The sequence below is a fragment of the Mesitornis unicolor genome, unplaced genomic scaffold (assembly GCF_000695765.1).
Source record: "Mesitornis unicolor isolate BGI_N332 unplaced genomic scaffold, ASM69576v1 scaffold3844, whole genome shotgun sequence".
NCBI lineage: Eukaryota > Metazoa > Chordata > Aves > Mesitornithiformes > Mesitornithidae > Mesitornis > Mesitornis unicolor.
Window position 1 is genome coordinate 109997 of NW_010177909.1, and position 20859 is coordinate 130855.

Here is a 20859-nt window from a genome sequence, read left to right on the forward strand (position 1 = left end):
CCCTGGGTTTGCCCACCCCTGAAGGAAGGTGCAATGTGGGTTTGCCTCAGAAAAGTGTTGGCCATCTCTGGTTTTGTCCAGCACTTACCAAAATCAAATGAGGGCAGAGAACTTCCATCAGTGGAAGTGTTCAAGGCCAGGCTGGATGGTGCTTTGAGCAACCTGATTTAAGGAACAGATGCTTTAAGGACAGATGCTCCTGTCCATGGCAGAGGGTTGGACTGGGTGACCTTTAAAGGTCCCTTCTGATCCAAACTATTCTGTCATACTAACAGATCCTGAGACCAAAGGCTCACTTCCTCCCAAACACCAATCCCTCCATCCATTTCTGGTTAAGCCAGGTCCCATTACCCACCAGTCTGAAACTCTGTGTATCACCTCAGGCCTTTCTTTGCTTTGTGGCATAGAGCACCACTCCCCTCTCACCTTAATGTCCTAGTCCCACAGCTTCGGGGCCCATATTTGCAAGCTCTTGGGATTAGTTTCTCACGCTGGTGTTAAGATAAAACACAGGTAACATTTCTGAAGCCTGTCAGCTCTTGCCAGAGCTTGCTGCTTCTTCTTCAACATGGATTTTATAGGATATCTGCAGTCTCCAAGACAAACATTTTATTCCCTGGAGAAAGGCCTTGGAAGGAAGATGTGACCAAGCTACAGATGGCCCTGCAGCAGGGATTGGGACTGGACTGAGATGAGCACGCAGCCCATGATCTCTCTGGCACATCTTAGCTCTGCATGCTGTGGGAACCAATCCCACACTCACACAGACAGGGCAGGGGCTGCGCACAACCAGACCAATCCCACCACAAAACTGGGATGCTTCAATGTCCCATGATTTAGGGTCATGAACCATAATAGGTTCAATGGCTGACCTTGCAGCTGGAGAAGCTCTTCAGCTCCAGGTCACTCCAGGTAGGAGGTCCCTGGGATGCTCTTCTCCCATCTCCATGCATGTGTGAATCATTTGTGACGAGCCATGGCCCAGGAGGCCGTGCACTTTGTGAACCTGCCTTGTCTAGCCCAGAAAAAAAGAACCAAATGGATGAGGTGGGGCTCATCTAATGAGACTTAATGAGGCAAATATGCTGCATGTTGGGGAGGAGACAGGTGAGATGAATGACTACAGCAACTTCAGCGCTTTTCCTACACCTGGGGCAAAGGCATGTCTCTGGATAGGCAGGAACGTCCACCATTGCATCTTCTCAGTAACTGCTCTTGCTATCGCAGGCATCAGGGAAATGCACAGTAATAAAATCACAGAAAGCTTTAGGTCAGAAGTGACCTCTGGAGGTTTCTAGTCCAACTGGCTTGCAGAGTAATTTCAAAGTCAGATCGCTTGGCTCAAGACCACATCCAGTTGAGACCTGAGTATGTTTAGGGATGGGGATCCCACAGGCTCTCGGAGCACCGGTCCCTGGCTGCCTCGCTCTTGTGGGGACGAAGCTTTTTCTCACGTCCCATCAGAACTTCCTTCATTGCACCTTGCGGCCATTGCTGCTGCCCTCTCACTGTGCATCTCTAGGATGTGTCTGGCCCAGCCTTCTCTTTAAATGTCCTTTTGGAATAGAAGAGTAGCAAGATGCTCTTCTGCCTCCTCCTCTCCAAGCTGGCCAAACCCAGCTCCCTCAGTCATCCTCATACGCCCTGTGTTCAAATCCCCAGCCCATCTCAGACCTGCTCCAGTTTGTTGATGTCCCTGTAGTACTGGGGAGCCCCAAAGTGGACACAGTATCCCAGATGTGGCCTCATGAGTGCCGAGCAGATGGGAGCCTTCACCCTTCTCACTTTTTTTGCCCATGGTCTTGCTAATAGAGCACAATATGCTGCAATGCTACAAAGCATGGTCCTTGTCACATATCTTCACCACGGGCGAGGGCAACAGCTTGTGTGGAGAGAGGCTCCCAACTCTGTGAATCAGAGATGGGCTGGGACTGGATGTCTGGGTTTGGAAGCAGTTTAGTGGAGTCAGCCAGACCTCAGAGTGACTTTCTGAAGTCTACTCAGAGGGACAAGCTTCTAGCAAGACAGCAACACAAGCACTTAAGCAGCTGGTATCTGGCAGCTCTCGTCCCTAGTGAAGACCCATGAGTTTCTGACTCTTCACCACTTCCAAGGCTGGAAGGTCCTGGTTGCAGTTCTCTGCTCTGACCCTAACTCCACATGGGAAACCTTGTACAAATCCACATTATTCCTCTGCACTGACATTTCCTACCTGGAAAATGAGGCTAGCCATCCTGTCTCGTTTGCACTCCCTGCCTGTCTTATCTAATTTTACTGAGCACTTTCAGAGGCAGAGGCTATGCTTAGAGGCTTGGTCCCCCAGCAGCATTTAATGCCTGTAATATAATAGCTACAAAAGAAGGAGATGAAAACAGTTAAAAGGGAACACAAAGAGCATCCAATCTGGGATAGTGCTACCTGGTGATACTCTCATCACAAGGTGTGCTTCAGCTCTGACAGCAGCATCAAGCACTTTGTGACCAGCCTGAACTACGATGTAGAAAGAGCTTTTCTGCCATGGGATGTGGTGAAGTGACAAACACAACAGAAAAGACTGTGAGAGATGGAGATTTTCTGACATGTGATGAACTCAGCTGAGCAGAGATGGTAAAAGATTCAAAATATCTAAGCTGACTTTCCTGAACTGTTGTTTCTGAACAAACTATACATAGGTTCCCTCCATTGGGCTTTTGAGTATTTCAAAGCTAAGATTTAACAAACTGCAAAAAGGACCAAAATAATAAAAAAAAGGTCTTTGTTCTTCCAGCCTGCTTTGTGCCAAGCCTTTTCCAGGACTGACCAGAGTACAGCTGGGCTGCCAATGCCAAAGATCCGCCGGCAGCGTTTAACCTGCCCCTGTGGGATCGGTCACCTTGTTCCACCAACCATGACTTCTATTTGTTTGACAAAAGAAACAGAGCTTTAGGGACCATTTCCAGGTTGGAAAAACGATCTTTTTTCATTTCCAGGTTGGAAATATTCACTAAATTGGTGACAATTGTCCAAGCGCACGACTTGCCCAATGCCAAGGACACTCCCTCAGCTGCTGGCTCACCTGGTTGTCCCTTACTCATGGAAGGTGTTTGAATTACTGTGTGTGGGGAAAATGGGTACTGGAAAAGGGACCTGCCCTGTGACACATAGAGGAGATCAGAGATGTCACTCCCACGAATGTGCAAGCAGAGGCAGATTTATCCTGGTGATGTCTCCAGGTGCATGTGTGCAGCGACAATGCACAAAACACACTGGCTTCCTTTCCACAGTGGAGGGAAACCTACATTCCACGACCGAAACACAGGAGCGCCACATCACGTGGAGCAAAATGAATCATTCAAGTCCTCAAAAGGCACTTTTCTACATCCTTTTTATCTGGGATGGCCTCAGATTCTTCAGATTCCTCTTAGTGGAGCCCTGTGGCTCCTCCAAATTGCTGGAGAAATAAACCAAGCCAAAGCCATCACTGGTGTGTAAAACAAGCTTAATGAAAATCCACTGATGTAAAAAGGCAGATGACCTGTCCCCTGCTGCAACAAAGTCTGCAGCGCACAGGGAGGGGAGGCAGCCGACACCTCTCCCATGATGACCTCTCAGGAGGGATGTGAGGGATGCTTCCATGGTCATCACCCCAAGCCTCCGCATGGGCACACAGCACTGATCACAGCCAGACCCTTGTCTGGGCTGGGTCCTGGGGCTTTGGCAGTTTACTTAATCCGCCAGCAGCTGAGCAGACTTCCTTGGCTCGGGGGCAGCTCTGCAGGATCAGTCTCTGGAGGTGTCGACAGCTCTTCTTGTCCAGCTTTTCTGCAGCCCACACAGGGTGCAAGGAGCTGCCTGAGTCCAGCTACTGGATACACATGGAACGGATGAGGCTCAAGGTATACCACATCCTCGGGTCTTGCGAGCAGAGCCGCATACCCATAACACCTAAAACAGCAGTGTCCTCACAAAATGTGCTGGCTCAGTGCCACAAAGTGGACAGGTCCAGGCAAGAAGGTCTCAAATCCCACCACACAGCGTATTCAGGCACCTTCACTGAAAGATTGGGATCTCATGTCCTGCTTGACTGAAAGTCTCCCAGGAAAACTCAACTGCGGTAGAATTGTAAAGTCACAATGGGGTTTGGCAGGAGAAGCATCAGAGCCACAAGGCTCTTCAGCCCATGGAGTATTTAACCTTCTCAAAATGCTGCACAATGATCCCCAACACCAGATCAGGGAAGATGGAGCTTTGTTAGCCGAATCTTTAAACCTCCAAGGATGCGAATTTCCTAGTTATCACCCCCTCTGTATTATTACCCTTCAGTCTTTTTTGATCAGGTCCAGAAATAAAATGACAAATTTTGGTCATAAAGCCCAGTCTTTCTCTGTCACATGACTGTAAATGAGCCCCACCATGCCCTGCCTTCCAGTCACTGTAGCTGTGACTGTGATACATTCAGTATTTTAAACAGCTTGTCTTTCGAAGGAAAACAAAACAAAAAAAGAACCAAAAAAACCCCAAACAAGCAAACAAGAAGAGATTAAAACTTTTGGTGTGGGTGCTGATTATGAAACTGAAGCCACTTCAGCCTTTGCTAACGATCCCTAATGGGCACACCAGCAGAGCCTCCCTGTCCTACAGAGCAGCATCTGGAGCGTGCGATGGTGCTTTGGCTCCGCTCCCCGACCTGCAGTTGCTGCTGATGGACGTGTGAACTGGGAAGAGGTCTTTGTGCCAGCCTCTGTGGACAGTGAATGGGGCAGAGCCTGCAACCGGGCAGATGGAGGCAGGGCTAATACTGCCGAGGACATGAGGTGGCAGCTTCTCATAGCTCAGCATATACTTCCAGATAATTAAGAAATGATGATTTGTTCAGGAAAGGGATCCTACTTTAACCTATGTGTGACTGTGAATCTCTCTTTACAGGCTTACACCCTTCCCCAAAAGCGTGTCCAGGTTTCCACTGGACAGAGCTGCTCCATGAGGATGCTGTGACATGCGGGCTAATACCTCTGTGGGCAAGGAACCAGAGCTCCATGCCCACCAGCCTCAGGGGCTACTTCAGCGGCCTCTGCTAAGAGAAACCAAACCACCCGGTGGCACAGATCCATTGCAGCAGAGGCAGCTTAACCATTGCTGATCCCTCCACAAGAGGCTTTGGATTCTTTAACTCAAGATTTCCTTGATCTCCAGTACGGACAAAAGGACATGTTGGCACCATTGCTAAGCCTCAGGCTTGCTACAGCCAGTATTTCACTTCTACACCAAATAGTTATGTCTTTAGAGCTTGCCTGCTGAAAATGTATAATAAAATTAAGAAAAAAGAAGACAAGAAGGAAAGATAATCTAAGTTTTCCAGGAGAAATAGGCACTTTCTAATCACAGCAATACCTAAAAGAAGGTCACGCTGACCGCAAAACCCAGAGCAGCCTGATGAGACAGCGCCAGAACATGTCGATTTTGCAGAAAACTGGAAAAAGCCACTGTAACACCCCAGGTCTGAACATCTGCACGAGACTGGTACTCACCAGCAGTGAGTTAAATATAGCTGAAACACATGTGGTTGACCCTGTGCATATGTTAGAGACACACATCCAGCTTTCTTTGAGGGATGCAAATTATGACAAGCCCACCAAACTCCCTGGGAGGTTTTCCTTGTGGTTACTTGCTCCATTCTAAAATGCACAGGTTATTTTCAGGTTGAAATTTATGGATGTCAGCTTCCCACTGCTGGAACCTTTCTGGGTTTGCTGGCTAAACTAAGGAGGAGTCTAGAAATACCAGTCATTAAAATATTTGCTTTTCATCTTCTTTTCTATTATCTAAGTAGACTGAGTTTCTTGAGTGCTTCAGAGATTTATCAGCTCATGTATCAATCTGATGACTCTCCTCTGAACCTTTTCCAATTTTTTCTTAACCTTCTTTACAGATATAAACACCCAAACTGATCTCAGTAGCCAGTAACCATCTCTCTTAACTACAGAGACAGCATCCACCTCCTAGCTCAGGACTGATACTCCTCTGAGTGTCTCCAACATGACACTTCTCTGACTCAGCCCAGTCCTCACACAGCTTGTGCAGAGCTGCTGCTTCCTCTCTGTCATGCATCTTTGGGCTCCCTTCACTGTTTTTCTTAAGCTTTACTTCCTTCACTCCCTGCACCTCCCTGCTGATGCAGGGTTGGACCAAATGCCTTGGGACCCAGGCTGCTTCTGCAATTCCTATAACCGCCCCCATGTCCTGCTGGGAGTAGGGTGAGAGATCCTAGATGCAGCTGAAATTAGTGTAATTGGTGAAACTGCTATCTAACGCTTAGGGCAGTTCATTATGATAAAACTGTCAAAAAGCAGCAGGGAGGCATCACACAATGAAGAATTTTATTGGGTGAATGAGAATAAATAGTCCCATTTTCCTCCTTGGTTTCATGTCTCTGAGTTCTACTGTTTAGAGATGTTCTTAGGAAGCTCATGGGTTTCCGTCCCCAACCTATCTCCGCACCACCAGGTTTTCTCAATCTGGGCAAACAAGACCAGGAATCCTCAGGATGTCTCCTAGGCCACCTTCCTCTGATTCAGACACCAAGAGCTTCCCTCTGGGAGCTGTTACCTTTCTCCCAGCCCTGCTTTTTCAATATCTGAAGTTGACCTCCATCCTAGCCCATCTCTACATTTTCAGTACACAGAGACCAAGAATAAAGACATGAAACTGTTTCAGGGCTCACTTAACAGAACAAGCAGGCATCTTCCTCCCAGACATTGAGCAACATAACCCTGTGACACAGTCTGGTCCCTCAAGGGTGCTCGTTCATCCCATAACAAGGGACTCATCAGGGCTACAAGAACCATCCTATTTCTAATAGGCTTTGATAGCAGAGGCCAGTTTTCTGTGTCAGGACCTGACTCTTGAGCCATCACAACTGCCAGAGGCTGCTGCCATCGGGTTTTAGTAGGTCTGGCTCCCAGAGACACGATGCTGTGAAACAGGCCCACCTCCAGCTACACGCCAGATAAGGTCCACAGCACTTCAGGGCCCCTTCAGAGCCTCAGTGCTGCTGTGAAGCCGTGGAAGCTCACACTGCACAGGCTGAGAAGCTGGACTGCTGCTGTAAAGGGAATAGAATTGGATAAGACACTGCCACCAGCCAGAACGAGGCTACAGTGAGCAGCCCAGGGCCTTGGACTACAGCATCTTCAGCATCACTCCCTGGATGTCCGATGGGGGTCTTTGCTAGGACTGCGCAGCTCCAGCCTCTGGACAGCCTGCCTGGGGACACCAGGATCTTTCCGGAGCATTTTTTTCATTATTTTTATACCCATTTGAAATGCTACCAATTGTACTCTGGCCCCCTTTTCACAGCTAACCCCCCGCCTCCCTCACCTGCCAGTCCTGCAAGGCACAGTCTCTCACTCCCTGCCTGTCAGTGGGTCAGCACTATTGAGACTCCAGTACAATCAAAGCGTCTCCATTCCTCCGCTGGCTTAGCTGGAAGAGTCAGGTTACAGGCAGCAAAACCCCTATCTCTGATCACTTTAATACCACTAACCCATGTCATGTCAGACAGAGTCAACATTTGCTCTGGAAAACACTCACGACAGAGAGTGAGCAAAGCCAACCCAGCCCGTGGCCTCTCCCCAGCAACACTTTGAAATTACCCAGGGGAAAAAAGGAGGCGAACAGCTGGGAGTTTTCCAGCCTCTCCTCAGAGCCCTCTTGACAGATCCTGGTCCCTGGCGTGTCAGGTTACCGGACGGGGAACTGCTTTTATTATAGGAGGGTCAGCAGGGAATTCTGGCATTTTCAATTACCCACACGCAGAAGCGGCTGCAATCCGGGGTCAGGATTAACTGCGTGACCCCCGGCTGCAGATGGAGTGGCAGGGAAATACACCGTGATGCTGCAAGGCACCGGCTAGTCCACAGGCCACAGGACAGGGCAGTGAATGAGGAGATGTGAGAGAGAAAGCTGCTGACAAAGCACCTGGCAGAGGATGCCTGAACTTCTGCAACCACTCTGCAAATGTGGCAAAGAGACAGACTTGGAAAACCTTGGGGTGAGTGGGCAAGCTTCTCTCCCAGTGCATCGACCCAGGGATTCAGCCTCTCTGGTGATGCAAGCAGCTCCAGGACATGGGAGATACATGGGGAATGGGACTCCCTGTGGGACTGAAGTGGAGCATTCCTCAGTACAGGGATCCCAGGAGGTCCCAGAGCTCCTTCTGCACTTCAAGCCCCGCATAACACCAGCAGCTCGCTCGGGCGAGACTAATGGGTGACGTCGTGCAGTGGTGAGGACGGTGCTGTGATCAGTCATGGAGCAAGGGCTTCCCTGACCTTGAAGCCACAGGGCCTGGAGACATCTAGGCTGGGATCCAGCTTCCAGCAGAGCCTGAAAAACAATGTTTGAAAGGGCAGGAGCACAGAGTGCCTCTGTCCAAGGCTGCACGCAGGCAAAATACACACAGAGGGGCTTAGATGGCCCCTGTTTCTCAAGTGGAAAGCCAGGACAACTCACTCTGCACTTCCCCACGGATCTGAATGTCTTGCGTCAGTATCTCATCCAAGGGATGCCTAATCCAAACCAGTCCCACGTGGTCCCCAGCAGGTCTGTCACTGTGCAAAGGTCCATCTGTCCCCAGCCTCAAGGTCCCAGTTCTTCAGGCTTTCACGGAGTTAATCCTCAGAATCCAAATGTATTGATGTATCTAACTGAAAATTGACTTCTCCAATTTTCGCTTCTCCAGGTAAAGCTCTGTCCTGTCATTAAAGCATCGCAGGCTTAAATGTCCCTGTGATGGCATGTTCAGGAGACATGTACGTGTGAAATCAATCACCTCCAGCAGAAGCTGAGGAAAGCGACACAGCATCCCAGGGATGACAGCACTAGGGCCCTTCAATAAACAACATTCACCCTTGAAGCACCAAAAGCTGCAGGTCTGGGATGTTCACCAGACTCACTAGAGCTTCTCGAAGACTGGCATTTCACAGCCTGCGAGGTTTTTGTTCCTGAGGTTCCTGGCAGGGTGGCCCCATCAGGCTGGTACACACGTTGTTTGTGTGTGTCAAGTGTCTGGAAAATTTCCCAGTGGACCCAGCCTCCAGCCCCTTGAGTTTGTAACTACAAACGCTGGAAAATCTTAAAAACATGGCAATGCAATCCAAAGCTGGTCCTGGCTCCCGCCCCACTTGAATCAACGAAGGCTTTGGTGTAGATTACAGCTTTTAAAGCAGTTCCTACTGCCACAAGCCCAGTGACTTGACTGGGGCAGACAAAGGCTTTTGGCTGTCTTTATGCTTTTTGTTTAATTGAGTTTGCAGCCTTCATTTGCATACTGCCATCCTGCCTGCAGAAGAGGGCAGGACTTTGTTCTCAGTGCTGAGAGGAGGTGCTCCAGAGGATCCCAGCATCCCGTCACGCAGCTGGAGCAGGTTTGGGGTCACCCAGTGCCGAGGTCGTCCCCACCTCCTTGCCCCCTCTCCATGTGGAAACCTCATCTGCTCCAGATCAAGGTCCCTTCTAACCCAAACCATTCCATGATTCTATGTTTTTCAGTAAAATGGTGCTTTCCCAGAAAATGCCGATTAATTGCAACCAAAACTGTTCTTAGGAACACACTGATTTTGAAATTTCAAATGCAGAAAACTTAGACCAGATAAATATTTTTTGAAAGAATGATGCCTGCTGTAGGACACTGCCTTTGACCCACTGAGTCTTACTAATTTGAGACCGAATTTGTTCCCTTCCTCTCTTTCACTCTAGACTCCACCAGGCTGGCCCCCATCTGTATGTGGCGCAATTTTGAAATATAACGGAGTATTTCCTGGAAAGAGCATTTCCTGCCCAGCCCTATCAATGCAGCCACCTCCTGCACGCTCACCAGTGACAGCGATGAACACGGACCAGGCTGCAGTGAGACAGCCACAGCAAGGATCAGGGTCAGACCAAGACTGATCATTTCACACAGACAGAGGGGACTACAAAATCACAGGGACTCTGAGACGGACCGAGGGACAACCGGCCAGCTGGCTGCATTAACCTGATTTGCTACAACCATCTATTATGGTCCACATAACTGCACCACCGAGCAGCATCACCTCTCTCTGTGTATGCTCATCTGTTCAAGCCCTGTGACACTGAACTGGCTGCTCGTGTCCCTGCAGTCTTGCCTCCCTGCCTCCAGCATCTCCACCTGCCCGAGTGCTGGCAAGCCAGGCAATTAGCACTGAAGGCTGTGTTTGCCAAGGGCAGCAGTACAGATAAATCACCTCAGCAAAAGGTGAGCTCCCAGGACTCACAGGCGGCGGGGATGGTGGGATGCTGAGGGAAGAGGGGGAGGCGCTGGTTCACCAGAAGGGACTTTCCACCCCATCCATCATGGATGGGTCTTTGTTTTCTGCCCAGAGTCAGCTCCAGATGCTTTGGAACAGGTTTCTGAAGCCCCAGGCAGGTGTGGGAAAATATGATCCTCAAACTCACAGAGTAATTTATGTAACGGGGAAGCCTGGGAGTCTGCAGGTGGAGAAGCCCGCAGAGCTGGTCGTGGGTGGAGGAGAGCATCTGCTAGGGAAGCTCTAGCAGTGCAGCCCACAGTCTGCTCTGCCAACATCCCCCCAACTGCCCACCGCAGGAGCGGGAAGAGTCCTGAAGAGCCAGCAGCTGGTAAAGCTCCGACCATCTGTGAAGCCTGGCTGTGGATGGTCTCCAGCGGGCAGAGGAGAAGGGGCCTGGGCATGGAAAGGTCCCTCCTGGGCACTCACTGACGGCTGCTGCAAGTGGGGCAGATGCAGTGATGGCAACAGGCTGGGCCACCAATGGAGAAGAGGAGGGCAGCAAATGTCAAGTCACATCAGGTTTTGGTGGCAACAGACCATGTATGAGGCAGCCAGGTCAAAGGTGGGAGCTGGGGTTGAAGGAAAGAGAAAGGAGAGGAGGACTGCAGAGCCAGGATGGTTACAAGGGTTGCTGCAGGTTACATGGGTCTGTATGGAGGGCAAGGCCTGGCTGTTAATGCTGGATATGAGAAGTAGCCACGGGGATGTCAAGGTTTCAGAAGGTTCTGGAGCCTGGGAGCTGGCCAAGCTGTCACAAAAACACACCTAGTGAGGTCCCCAAAAGAAGAAACCTTAAATTTAAAGGACCTCAGGAATACTCCTACAGCGGCTCAGCAGACATACTGCTGCTTCCTCTGTCACACATTAAAACAGACTTCTGCCCTGGCTCTTCCATGTGGGAGAAGGCTCCACATCTTGGAAAATTTCAATTTAATAGCTCTTCTTTTCTGGTGCCCCTCCAGCCCAGCATGTAGTAAGACTTTGCTACAGCTGTTGAACATATTTGCCTGATACAGCCCAGTCTTCACAAGGTTCTATATTGGAGGGTTGTCCCCTTCCCATGGTCTGCTGCAGGTCCTCCGCAGCTGCCTCCAACAGGCAATTGCTGGCATTTCTGTTGCTGGGCTCCAAATGCATGGCCTCACTGCTTCTGTTGCTGAATTTCACCCTGACTCTGTTATTTCACCTCTCAGCATCTTTCCTGTAGGTATCACGGTCCTCCTGTGTCCTACCAACATTTGTGTCAGTTTTCTGCACAAGAAATACCCTACCAGATCCTGAAACACCAAGAAGTATGAAAGCACTTCTCATGGACCTCAGTTAGCCACTTCAGTTCAGCCTGATGCTTCCCCATTCAGGCAGTCCTTGGACAGACTTCCAGCTTTTCTAGTAGTTTTCCAAATAAAAGGTCTTAGTGGTGCTCAGACAGTCAGTGTCCACTGAATTTCCTTAGAAAACTAGTGATCTCATTGGAAAAAAAAGCAAGAACAAGCTACACAGACTCATGTACAAGGACCGGATGGGGTCTCTGTCTCTTGATGTCTCAAGTCAAGACTGGTTGCCTTTCTGAAAGATGCTTTAGCCAAAGACAGGACTGAATGTGAGGATAATTTATATGCAGGCTGATCTAAAAGATTTCTTTACTTTGAACCTTTGAATCTTAGTATAACAAAGAGCAATGGCCATAAATCATAGCTTGGGAGGTTCAGATTGAACATCAGGAAAATTTCTCTCACCAAGGGGGTGGTGCAGCTCTGGGATGAGACACTGGAATTGCGGGGCGATCTCCGTCTTTGGGCATTACCAGTAACTGCCTACTCAAAGCCACGGCTGCCCTGATGTAGTGCTGGCAGCAGCCCTGCTGCAGGTGGGAGCTGGATGAGTGATCCAAGATGCTGGGATGCTGCTATCTCCTGTCTTTTATGCTGGAAGTCAACAACAAATAGACTCATTCACAGCTTTCAACTGATGAAAAGCTCATTCTGACTCTTCAAGGTGATTTTTGTATACATTTTCCCAGGTTGCTACTTCTCTTCCAAATAATTCCTGACTGCAGCCAGCTCAGGGCAAGGCTGGGAGCTGCACAGGGGAGAACAGGAGATGCCACAACTCCCTGCTTGTGTCCGGAGGACCGCAGGCCTCTGCTGTGTCCCCCTCTGAAGGAGGATGCCAGCCAGATCTTCTGATGCAAAATAAAAGTGAGAAGATAACAGCAAGAGCCCAATATGCCCCAGGCCGTACAGTTCTCCTCTGTCTGTCTGGCCTGCAGCATAACTAATGTGACAAGCAAACAGCAACCTGGATGGCTGGGAAGTGCCAGTCTCTACCAACCTCGTACCTTCACCTTCTCTGCTACCCTGGCTCCACTCCTCTCGCTCCTCACCCTATGCCTGCATGCTCCCTGTTGCATTTGGCAGTAAAGATCATGGATGGTGGCTACAAGGGATTTTTTGTTGTTGTTGAAGGTCAGGGAAAAATCCTCCTTTCAGCTACTTTGCACTTCCCAGGTTTTATCTCACTTGTGCTTCATTGCTAACAGCCAAACTCACCAGACTTTTGCATAAGGACCAAAAGACACTGCCTGGCCGGGATGCAAGGCCTGGGCTGTGACAGCCACCATGAAGGAGAAATCCAAACCCTAACAATGCCTGGCGTGGAGCTGGTGCACAGGTGTGAGCCGCACATCTCCCCAGCCAAAGGACCTGTGTCACAACACGCTGCTGTCAAATAACACCCAGAATAATAATGCGAAAAATCATTACAAGTTGTCTGGATCCACAGAGAGGAAGAAATTGTGCCAGTAAACTCCACTGCTGCAGATGCTTCTCCTGGTGGGTCTATCAGGAAAGTGAATTGGTTTCCTCTGTCACACACTAGCTGGTATTCACACTGTATGAGCTGTTTATGGCTCTTTTTGGCTCTGTTTGCAGCCAAGAGCCTCTCACATCAGAGTTAATCCTCCCTTCTTATCCCACGTGACACAAGAGTCGCTCACAAAAGGGACACATTTCCAAAACTCTGGATGTTCTCTTTCCGTCACTGGGAGGTCTTAAATTTGTCTCTGGATGGAGCCCAGGGCTTTTTCTTCCCTTCTCAGACCGCAGAAGCCACAGTCTATTACCAGGAGGTACCCTCCCCACATGCTATTCAAGTCATCCCTGCCCAAGGAGCCCTTTCCCTCGGCGACTTTCCCAGGACGTGTAGCCTGCCCGTGGCACCGATGGAGCCCGCGGATCCTCGCAGCACCCAGACTCCCCACCCTCCCTAAAGAATGGCCACAAATTAGCAAGCAGGGGCTGCATGTTGCCATCAGCTGGAGGGTGGACGCCTGGCACGGCTCTCAATTAGTCAAGTGTCATTATCCCAAGCACTGGGCCATGCTCAGCTCCTTGACCCCTGGCTTCCCTCCTGTGTCTTCCCTCTTGGGATGCTGGCATGGCACTCAGCCACCCTCTTGGCACAGATCTTTTGTCCTGGCATGGCTAAGAAAAGGCTCTTGGTGGCACCCGGTATCTGCACGATGGCCTTGTTTTAGAATCACATAATCCTTTGGTTGGAAAAGACCTTTAAGATCATTGAGTCCAACCACAACCTGTCCATTACTAAACCATGTCTCTGAGCACCTCAGCTTCCTGTCTTTTAAACACCTCCAGAGATGGTGACTCCAACACTACCCTGGGCAGTCCCTTTCAGTGCCTGATAACTCTTCCAGTGAAGAAATTTTTCCTAGTATCTAATTTTGTTTGGCCACATCACACTCCCTTAAGACAGAACCGTCTGTGTCAGATAGGAAGTCCTGTGTCTCCCTCTCTTGAGATCTGCTGAGATCTGGGGGAGAGGTCTCCCTCAGCTGCAGGGTGCGATGGGCAGGCAAGTGGAGTGTGAGCGGCTGTTGGGAGAAACCTGCCTTGGAGCTGGGGGTCAAGAAGAAGCTGCTGAGAAGAGCAGAGAGAAAACACAACTTGGCCTCAAAGGTGACAGAAGGTATTTCGTAGGAAGGCAGTGGGGATCATGCAGAGTTTGTTGGAAGGTGTAAATCTGAGTTGCCTGAAGACCAACTGTGAAGCAAGGAGGTGGTGGGAAGGGGATGTTTATTACAAGCTCTTTTCATTTCTATTCTGCTGGTCCTGGTCCTTTCTAATTTTCTATATTTTGAAAAGGGCAGAATCATGTCTCCTGTTCTTACAAAACCTGCCTTTCTCGAGGTTCACAGAATCACAGAATCATTGAGGCTGGAAAAGATCTCTGAAATCATCAAGTCCAGCCTACGACCTAACACTGCCACATCAGCTAGACCATGGCACTAAGTGCCACATCCAGCCTTTCCTTAAACACCTCCAGAGATGGTGACTCACCACCTCCCTGGGCAGCCCCTTCAAATGCCTGAAGAGGTTAAACACCTCTAGTTTTTTTAGGACACTCACTTACAAGAGAAAGGTCTAGGACATCGCCTCTGAGCATGGGTTGGCCCTGGCCTTCTCACACATTCTCTTTCTTCTCCCAGGAAGAGTGGTGGCCTGTCCCTTGGGGCTCCTATGTGCATCGCTGTGTCTGGACTGATGATCGCTCTGCTGATGGGACTGAAAAGATGACAACCTTACAGTGAAATACAAAGAGTAAACCTGGGTAAGCGTAAGGTCAGCCAACACAACCTCAACCTGGCCAATGCAGGACACGAGGCCATGGCTCCATGACGAACCATTAAGGATCCAGCCAAGGGGGACCAAAGCAGCCTGGGGCACTGGACTTACGAGACATGGAGAGATCTGAGCTTGCTGAGCCTGCTAATGACATTAAGGGTGAATTTAATTGCACCTACAACTGCTCAGAGCACAGCTGAAAGAGGGTGGAAACACACTCTTCGCAGCGTGGGTAGGCGATGTAGCAAGGGACCTGAGACACAAATCAGGCTGGCAATTATGAAAATCATCTTCTCCAGTAGGGTGAATTCATCCTGGGACAGGTTAGCAGGGAGGTGGGCTTTTCACCTAAAGACACAGCCTCCCCACCTGCTTTTGGTGATAGTCCTGCTGCAAACAAGAGGGTGAATCAGGGACCCCAGATGTCCCTTCCACAAACCCTGATAGGATCCTATGGCTCAAATCAGGCCCAGCAGCTTTGTGGAAGCAGCTCCAGTCAAACTCCTGATTTTTTTCCTGAACTCAGACTTAAATGGTGTGAGACACTGGCTCACCATCAGCACCACCTGCAACATGTGAAATTAAACAATACTGGAACTCAGTGGGGACTCATGCTATGTCCAGCACAGTGCAAGCAGCACCTTGCCTTAAAATTATAAGACACCTGGGAGATGATATAAAAATATTGATGGAAAACCATTCATAAAGTGTCCAAAATGACAATGGTGGGAATGACAACTTCGCTGCAGAGCAATGATCATAGCTCAATGGCTGAGCCCATGGAAATGATTCTAAGGTTGTGCATGGGTCTGGAAACCAAAATGCAGGTCTTGCTTGCAGAATGGGAGGCTGTATCCAAGGAAGCAGCATCTGAAGGGACCAAGACAGAAGCCACCAGGGACAGTAAGAGCTGCCTGCACAGATGGGTGAGGTAGCACTTCACACTTGGATGTGTAAAGGGAATGGTTTCCCTGTTGGGATTAAGGTCCCCACACCGTCTCACTCCTCAGTGCCACTGCTCCGGCCACACTCAGTGCCTGCCCTTTGGCTGCTCTACGGGGATCATTCTCTTACTCTCTCACAGCAGCTTTTTCCTGGGATGCTGAAGAATTTATGATACCTGAATGCTGAAGATGCTGCCAAAGCACCAAGCACAGGTGGTGCGCCAGTCCCCCACCACTGGCTCAGTTATCCCCAGGTGAACTAGGGCAATTTTGCCTTGCTTTTTTGGGGCTGGCAGGTCCTGGAAGGGCAGTGCAGTGGCTGTTTCACAGGGAAGCCATCACTGTGTGGCAGGAGCACAACCCCATCATGGTTTTGGTCCTCTGCACTGCCTGAGACCAAGCCCAGCACAACTAAGAGCAGGAGGAGGCTGTAATGGCCGGTCATCCTCCTCATGCATGCTCTCCTCTGCCTACAGCATCCTCCATTCTCCTGTCCCAGCTCTCCTTTTGTGCCTGCAGCTTCTGTTACCAACTGCTAATGATCTACACCAAGGCTGCCAGGCGGTGCGGAGTGTAAGCAGAAGAATTCAGAGCCTCTAATTACAGAGGAATTAGCAAGCAGACAGTTACTGTTTAGTGCTAATGAATAGATACATTAAGAGAGACATCACACAGGCTGAGAAGTGTGAGCTCTGATAATAAAGTAGCGTCAAACAAGGAAAGCACAAGGAGGAGGATCCAGGGGACTGGAAGGGATTTGCCTGCAACTCAGCTCCCTGGTTTTGCTAAGGTGGAAGTAGCCACAGACAGTACATGAAGGTAACAAGGACTACATGTAACTGTGAAGTGCAGAATTTAAGCATTAAATAACTCGTCTATAGCACAGGACAAGGCTGGGGGTGTACAGAGCCCCTTCCCAGCCCAGCCAGCATTGCACCCACCCTGTCTCCATCAGCCATCACTCCAAAGGAAGCTGCGGCAGGTCACCGTACGTGACCAGTTTCTCTCTCATTATATGCTGACGTGCTCCTGCTCGCCATCAAACCATGGTTCAACACTGCTAAATCTGCCTTCAGGGCTGCATATTGAAAACCCCATGGCTCCTGACTTAAGACCAGAGGTCACTCTGCTGGTTCACATGCCACCAAGATAATTTGTTCAGGTTACCTCTGCCTCAGTGCTCTGCGTGGCCAACCAAGTGATGCCCATCTGCACCACTGCTGCTTTACCCCACACCAAACATCTCCTGTCCCCTGCAGCCAGCACACACCAGGGTCTCCAGGCAATTCAGTGGAAACGCAATCATCCACAACTGCCAAATTCAGTCGTGAAGGTCGTGCAGAGTCCCGGACAGCCTGGGGCATGTTCACACTCCCCACACACTTGCTGCAGCACTCAGAGGGACCACAGAAACTCGTTTGCTCCCACGCATGCTTGTACCTTATTGGCATGCTTCCACCGTGCAATCGGATTAAGCAAAGACCCAGCCCCAGTCTGTGCTGCAGCTCCAGATGGCATCCAGGTGGGCTGTGGAGAGCAGCCCCTCACCAGAGGCTCTGCGGGCACCCTGCCACCACCACAGCTGCTGCCAGGGGCTGCTGGTAGATCTCTGGGAGCAGCACTTCCGCCACTCTGACACATTCCTTCCCCCAGCAAAACCACCCCGCACCGGGGGAGCGTAGCAAACCCCCCAACCAGCACAGAGCTGGAGACCCTCAATGAAAACCTTCCAGCTCTGCTGCTTCGCCTTCTTCACCAAGGTGACTCTGCAGTGGCAAAGGACCTGGAGCAGATTTACGGGTGGTCATCCCGTACATCCATCTCCCAGACCCCCTTTGCTTTCATGGCCTGTCCTGCCTCTCTTTGCAGTCAGAGCAGAGACTGTGTCAAAATGCTGGAGCCTACCTCACCTTTCCTCCTCAGGAACCAGAAGCAGTAGCAGGAGCTGCAGCAAGGCTGCCCACAGCCATAAGCGTTGCTTCTGTGTCTGCAACACATTGACAGGGGGTGCTGCTGATGCTCTGAGACAACAAACTCAGGAACAGGCAGGCACCCAGTGCTAGAGAGGGATGCTGAGACACCAGAGGACAGTGACATGAGCTGTTCTGCTGCGGTGATGGGGAGGACAGCTCTGCCTTGAGGCACATTGCAGCTTTTCACTGAAATATGGGATATTTTTCACAGCCATGGCTTGGGATTCATCCAAGAATCGCGCTTCAGTCACCACCAGTGCTATGGATCAAGCCACACCATGCCACATCTCACCCCATCTCTTCTCTTCAAGCTCTGTTCACCCCACATAGGTTTCACCCATCACCCTCTTGACCAAGAGACCTCTACCCATACTACACCCTCCTGGAGAGACACAGATCCACATCTTACCGGCCTGGTTGGTGGTGATGTTGACTGATGCGAACTGCGGGGAGAAGGGGCTCTGGTCGGTGACGCCGTTCACGGCCTGGATCTCAAAGGTGTACTGGGTGTGGGCCAGCAGATCGCTGATGTAGATGCGGGGCTCCGTCAGTCCCAGCTGGCGGGGGGCGAATTGCACGTTATCCCCGCAGCGCGTGCAGGCCCCGCGGCCGGAGCCGCAGCTCTTGCAGATGATGTTGTACACCAGGTCCTCCCGCCCCCCCGAGTCCCGTGGCGGGGTCCACTCCAGCATCAGAGAGGTCTCGTTCACACTGGAGATGACAGCCTGGGGGGCAGACGGGATGGCTGTGAAGGGAACAGAGAGAAAGGTGTGAGAGCCGGAGTCCTGCTCGTAGCCATGGGACCAGCTGTCTATCCTGCACCCCAGCCCAGACAGGACTCTGCACAGGCACATACTGAGCCAGGCGCTTTTCTTGGTGCCAGGGATATGTGGAGCATGCTGGACAGCCAAAGGCAGGAGTGGGAACCAAACCTGTCCTCTTAACCCAGGCTAATTTGATTACATGGCATCCCAGACAAAATTCACCAGTTATTTTTTGAAGCACTTCTGATTCCTGGCCTTTGCACTAATCTTCTGTGTGCCAGCACACAGGTTTTCTTATCCAGGCACAGCCCCAGAGTGAAGTTATCCCACTGCCCAGAACAGCACAAACCAACCCAAATTTCTGTCCTCTTTTCACATGCAATGTTTGCAAGCACAGACTGGCCCAGGGTAAGAAACACCAATGCCTGCAAGGCCCCTCTGGACGAGGTGCTCTGAGCCCCCTGGCCTCCTCCAAAATCCCACTGGGACAGATGCCTTTGTTGAGCATCCCTCGGTGCTTTGACTGATGAACATCTTTCCCAGCCCTGCGCAGTCCCTCCCCAGTTGCCCGGAGCCCACATACTGGTGCACGGCATGTCGACAGGATCGGCATCTGCCCGGTAATATCCATTTCGGCACACACAGTTTGTGGCCCCTTCCGAAGTCGTCCGGCTGTTAATCGGGCAGTGGACGCAGCCTTCATCCCCTTGGCTGGCCTTAAACGTCCCCGATGGGCAGCCTGGAAGAGAACCAAGAGCAGCCGTAAGTGGGAGGACGGGGATGCCCGGGCCCTGGCAGCATTGCCAGAAAACGCCCTGTGGGGCTTTGCAGAGGCCAAAGCCAAAACCCAGCAATTTGAAGTAAGCAAACTGGAGAAGCAGCAGCTGGTTTGAAGACTCTGAGGAGCAGGCGCTGCTGCTTGCGTTGCCTGGAGAGGTAGGGTCCCCATGCAGATGTCTCTCCCCACTAAGGCCCCAACCACAACCACAAGGTCGACTCAGGGACTCTTACAAATGCAAAGGGGATTTTTAGTCACCATCATGTAAGACATGAGGAGCTGTACCAAGTCAGACCAAAGGTACACAGTCACCAGAACCCTCTCCCCAACAGCAGCCACCCAAGGCACTGGGCATTGCCCACAGTACCTTTCTACCCTCCAACAATTTACTCAGGGACTTCTAAGAGGCAGGCTCTTGGTGTTTAACATCCCCTGTGGGACCTTTTTTCCACTAAGCAACCCAGTCATTTTTTTATCCCATGCAAACTCATTTTTGCACCCATTTTCTCCTGCAGCACAGAGCCCCTCTGTGTAATTGCGTGCTGTGTGACCAAACCTCTGCTTTGAAGCTGCCAGCTCCCATTTCGTCTGATGCCCTCTCACACTTGCATTGGCAATGAACACTCAAATGCCACCCACCTTCACCATGACCCCCAGGGCTACACAAACCTTCATCATGCCCCAGACAAGTTCCACAGCAACATTCACTGTTTTATTCTTTACTGTTTTCTCATAATTAGCAATGTCCAAATTATTCTTTAACCACCAGTGTACCTATTATAGCTCCAAGGCCTCATTCCTGAGGGACACTGGCCAACTCACAGTCTAGCTCTGTGTATGTGTGCGTGACGCTGGGGTTGTTTTCTCCCATTTGCATCACCTCATGTCTATTGAATTCCACTTGCCTTCTCATTCCTTGGTCACGCCATCTCATAAGGCCCTGTTGCAACTCTCTGCAGCCAGCCCTTGTCTTCCCTGCCGAGTATCATAAGCAAATTGTCCCTTCTGCCATGACATCCAGCAGCGTGCTGGGGTCTACCTCCAGTGGGCAAAGCTTTAAATACCAGAAAGTCCTTTCCAAGTCAAGGGACCACCAATGCCAAAGCAAAAGCTGGGCTATAAGCATTTATCGGCACGGCTATCGGTGATCACTCTCGGTTGTGACTTTCCATCACTGTTAATTTCTTGAGCAGCACAAAGAGCCTGGGGGGTGGCAGGTGGCTTCTGCACTGAAACGAGTTAAACAAACTTCTCCTTCAGTTCGCTGCCAAGGCTTTCAGGAATGAGGCAGATCAGAAAAACAGCCTGGGAAAAAACATATGCTTGGGGTTGCTGTAAGCAAGAGCTATTACTGAAAAGTACCTATTTCTTTTCTTTGAAAAAAAAAGAGAGTTTTTTTCCAGTTTTCATCTTCCTTCCTTCAAAATTATATTGATTTTCCAATGAGAAAATC

The 20859-nt window shown here is 50.4% G+C and overlaps 1 protein-coding gene across 1 annotated transcript in view; it reads right to left on the reverse strand.

Annotated features, from left to right (window-relative positions):
• Positions 1-19363, reverse strand: part of LOC104538907 (ephrin type-B receptor 2) — a 43558-nt gene extending 24195 nt beyond the window's left edge. The window contains exons 1-2 of the mRNA XM_010182269.1: positions 19212-19363; positions 18274-18609 (exon numbers count right to left, since the gene is read on the reverse strand). Of these exons, the coding sequence (XP_010180571.1) occupies positions 18274-18609; positions 19212-19224 (349 nt within the window). The 5' untranslated portion in view covers positions 19225-19363. The remainder of the gene's footprint in view (positions 1-18273; positions 18610-19211) is intronic.
• Between the last annotated feature and the right edge of the window lie 1496 nt (positions 19364-20859).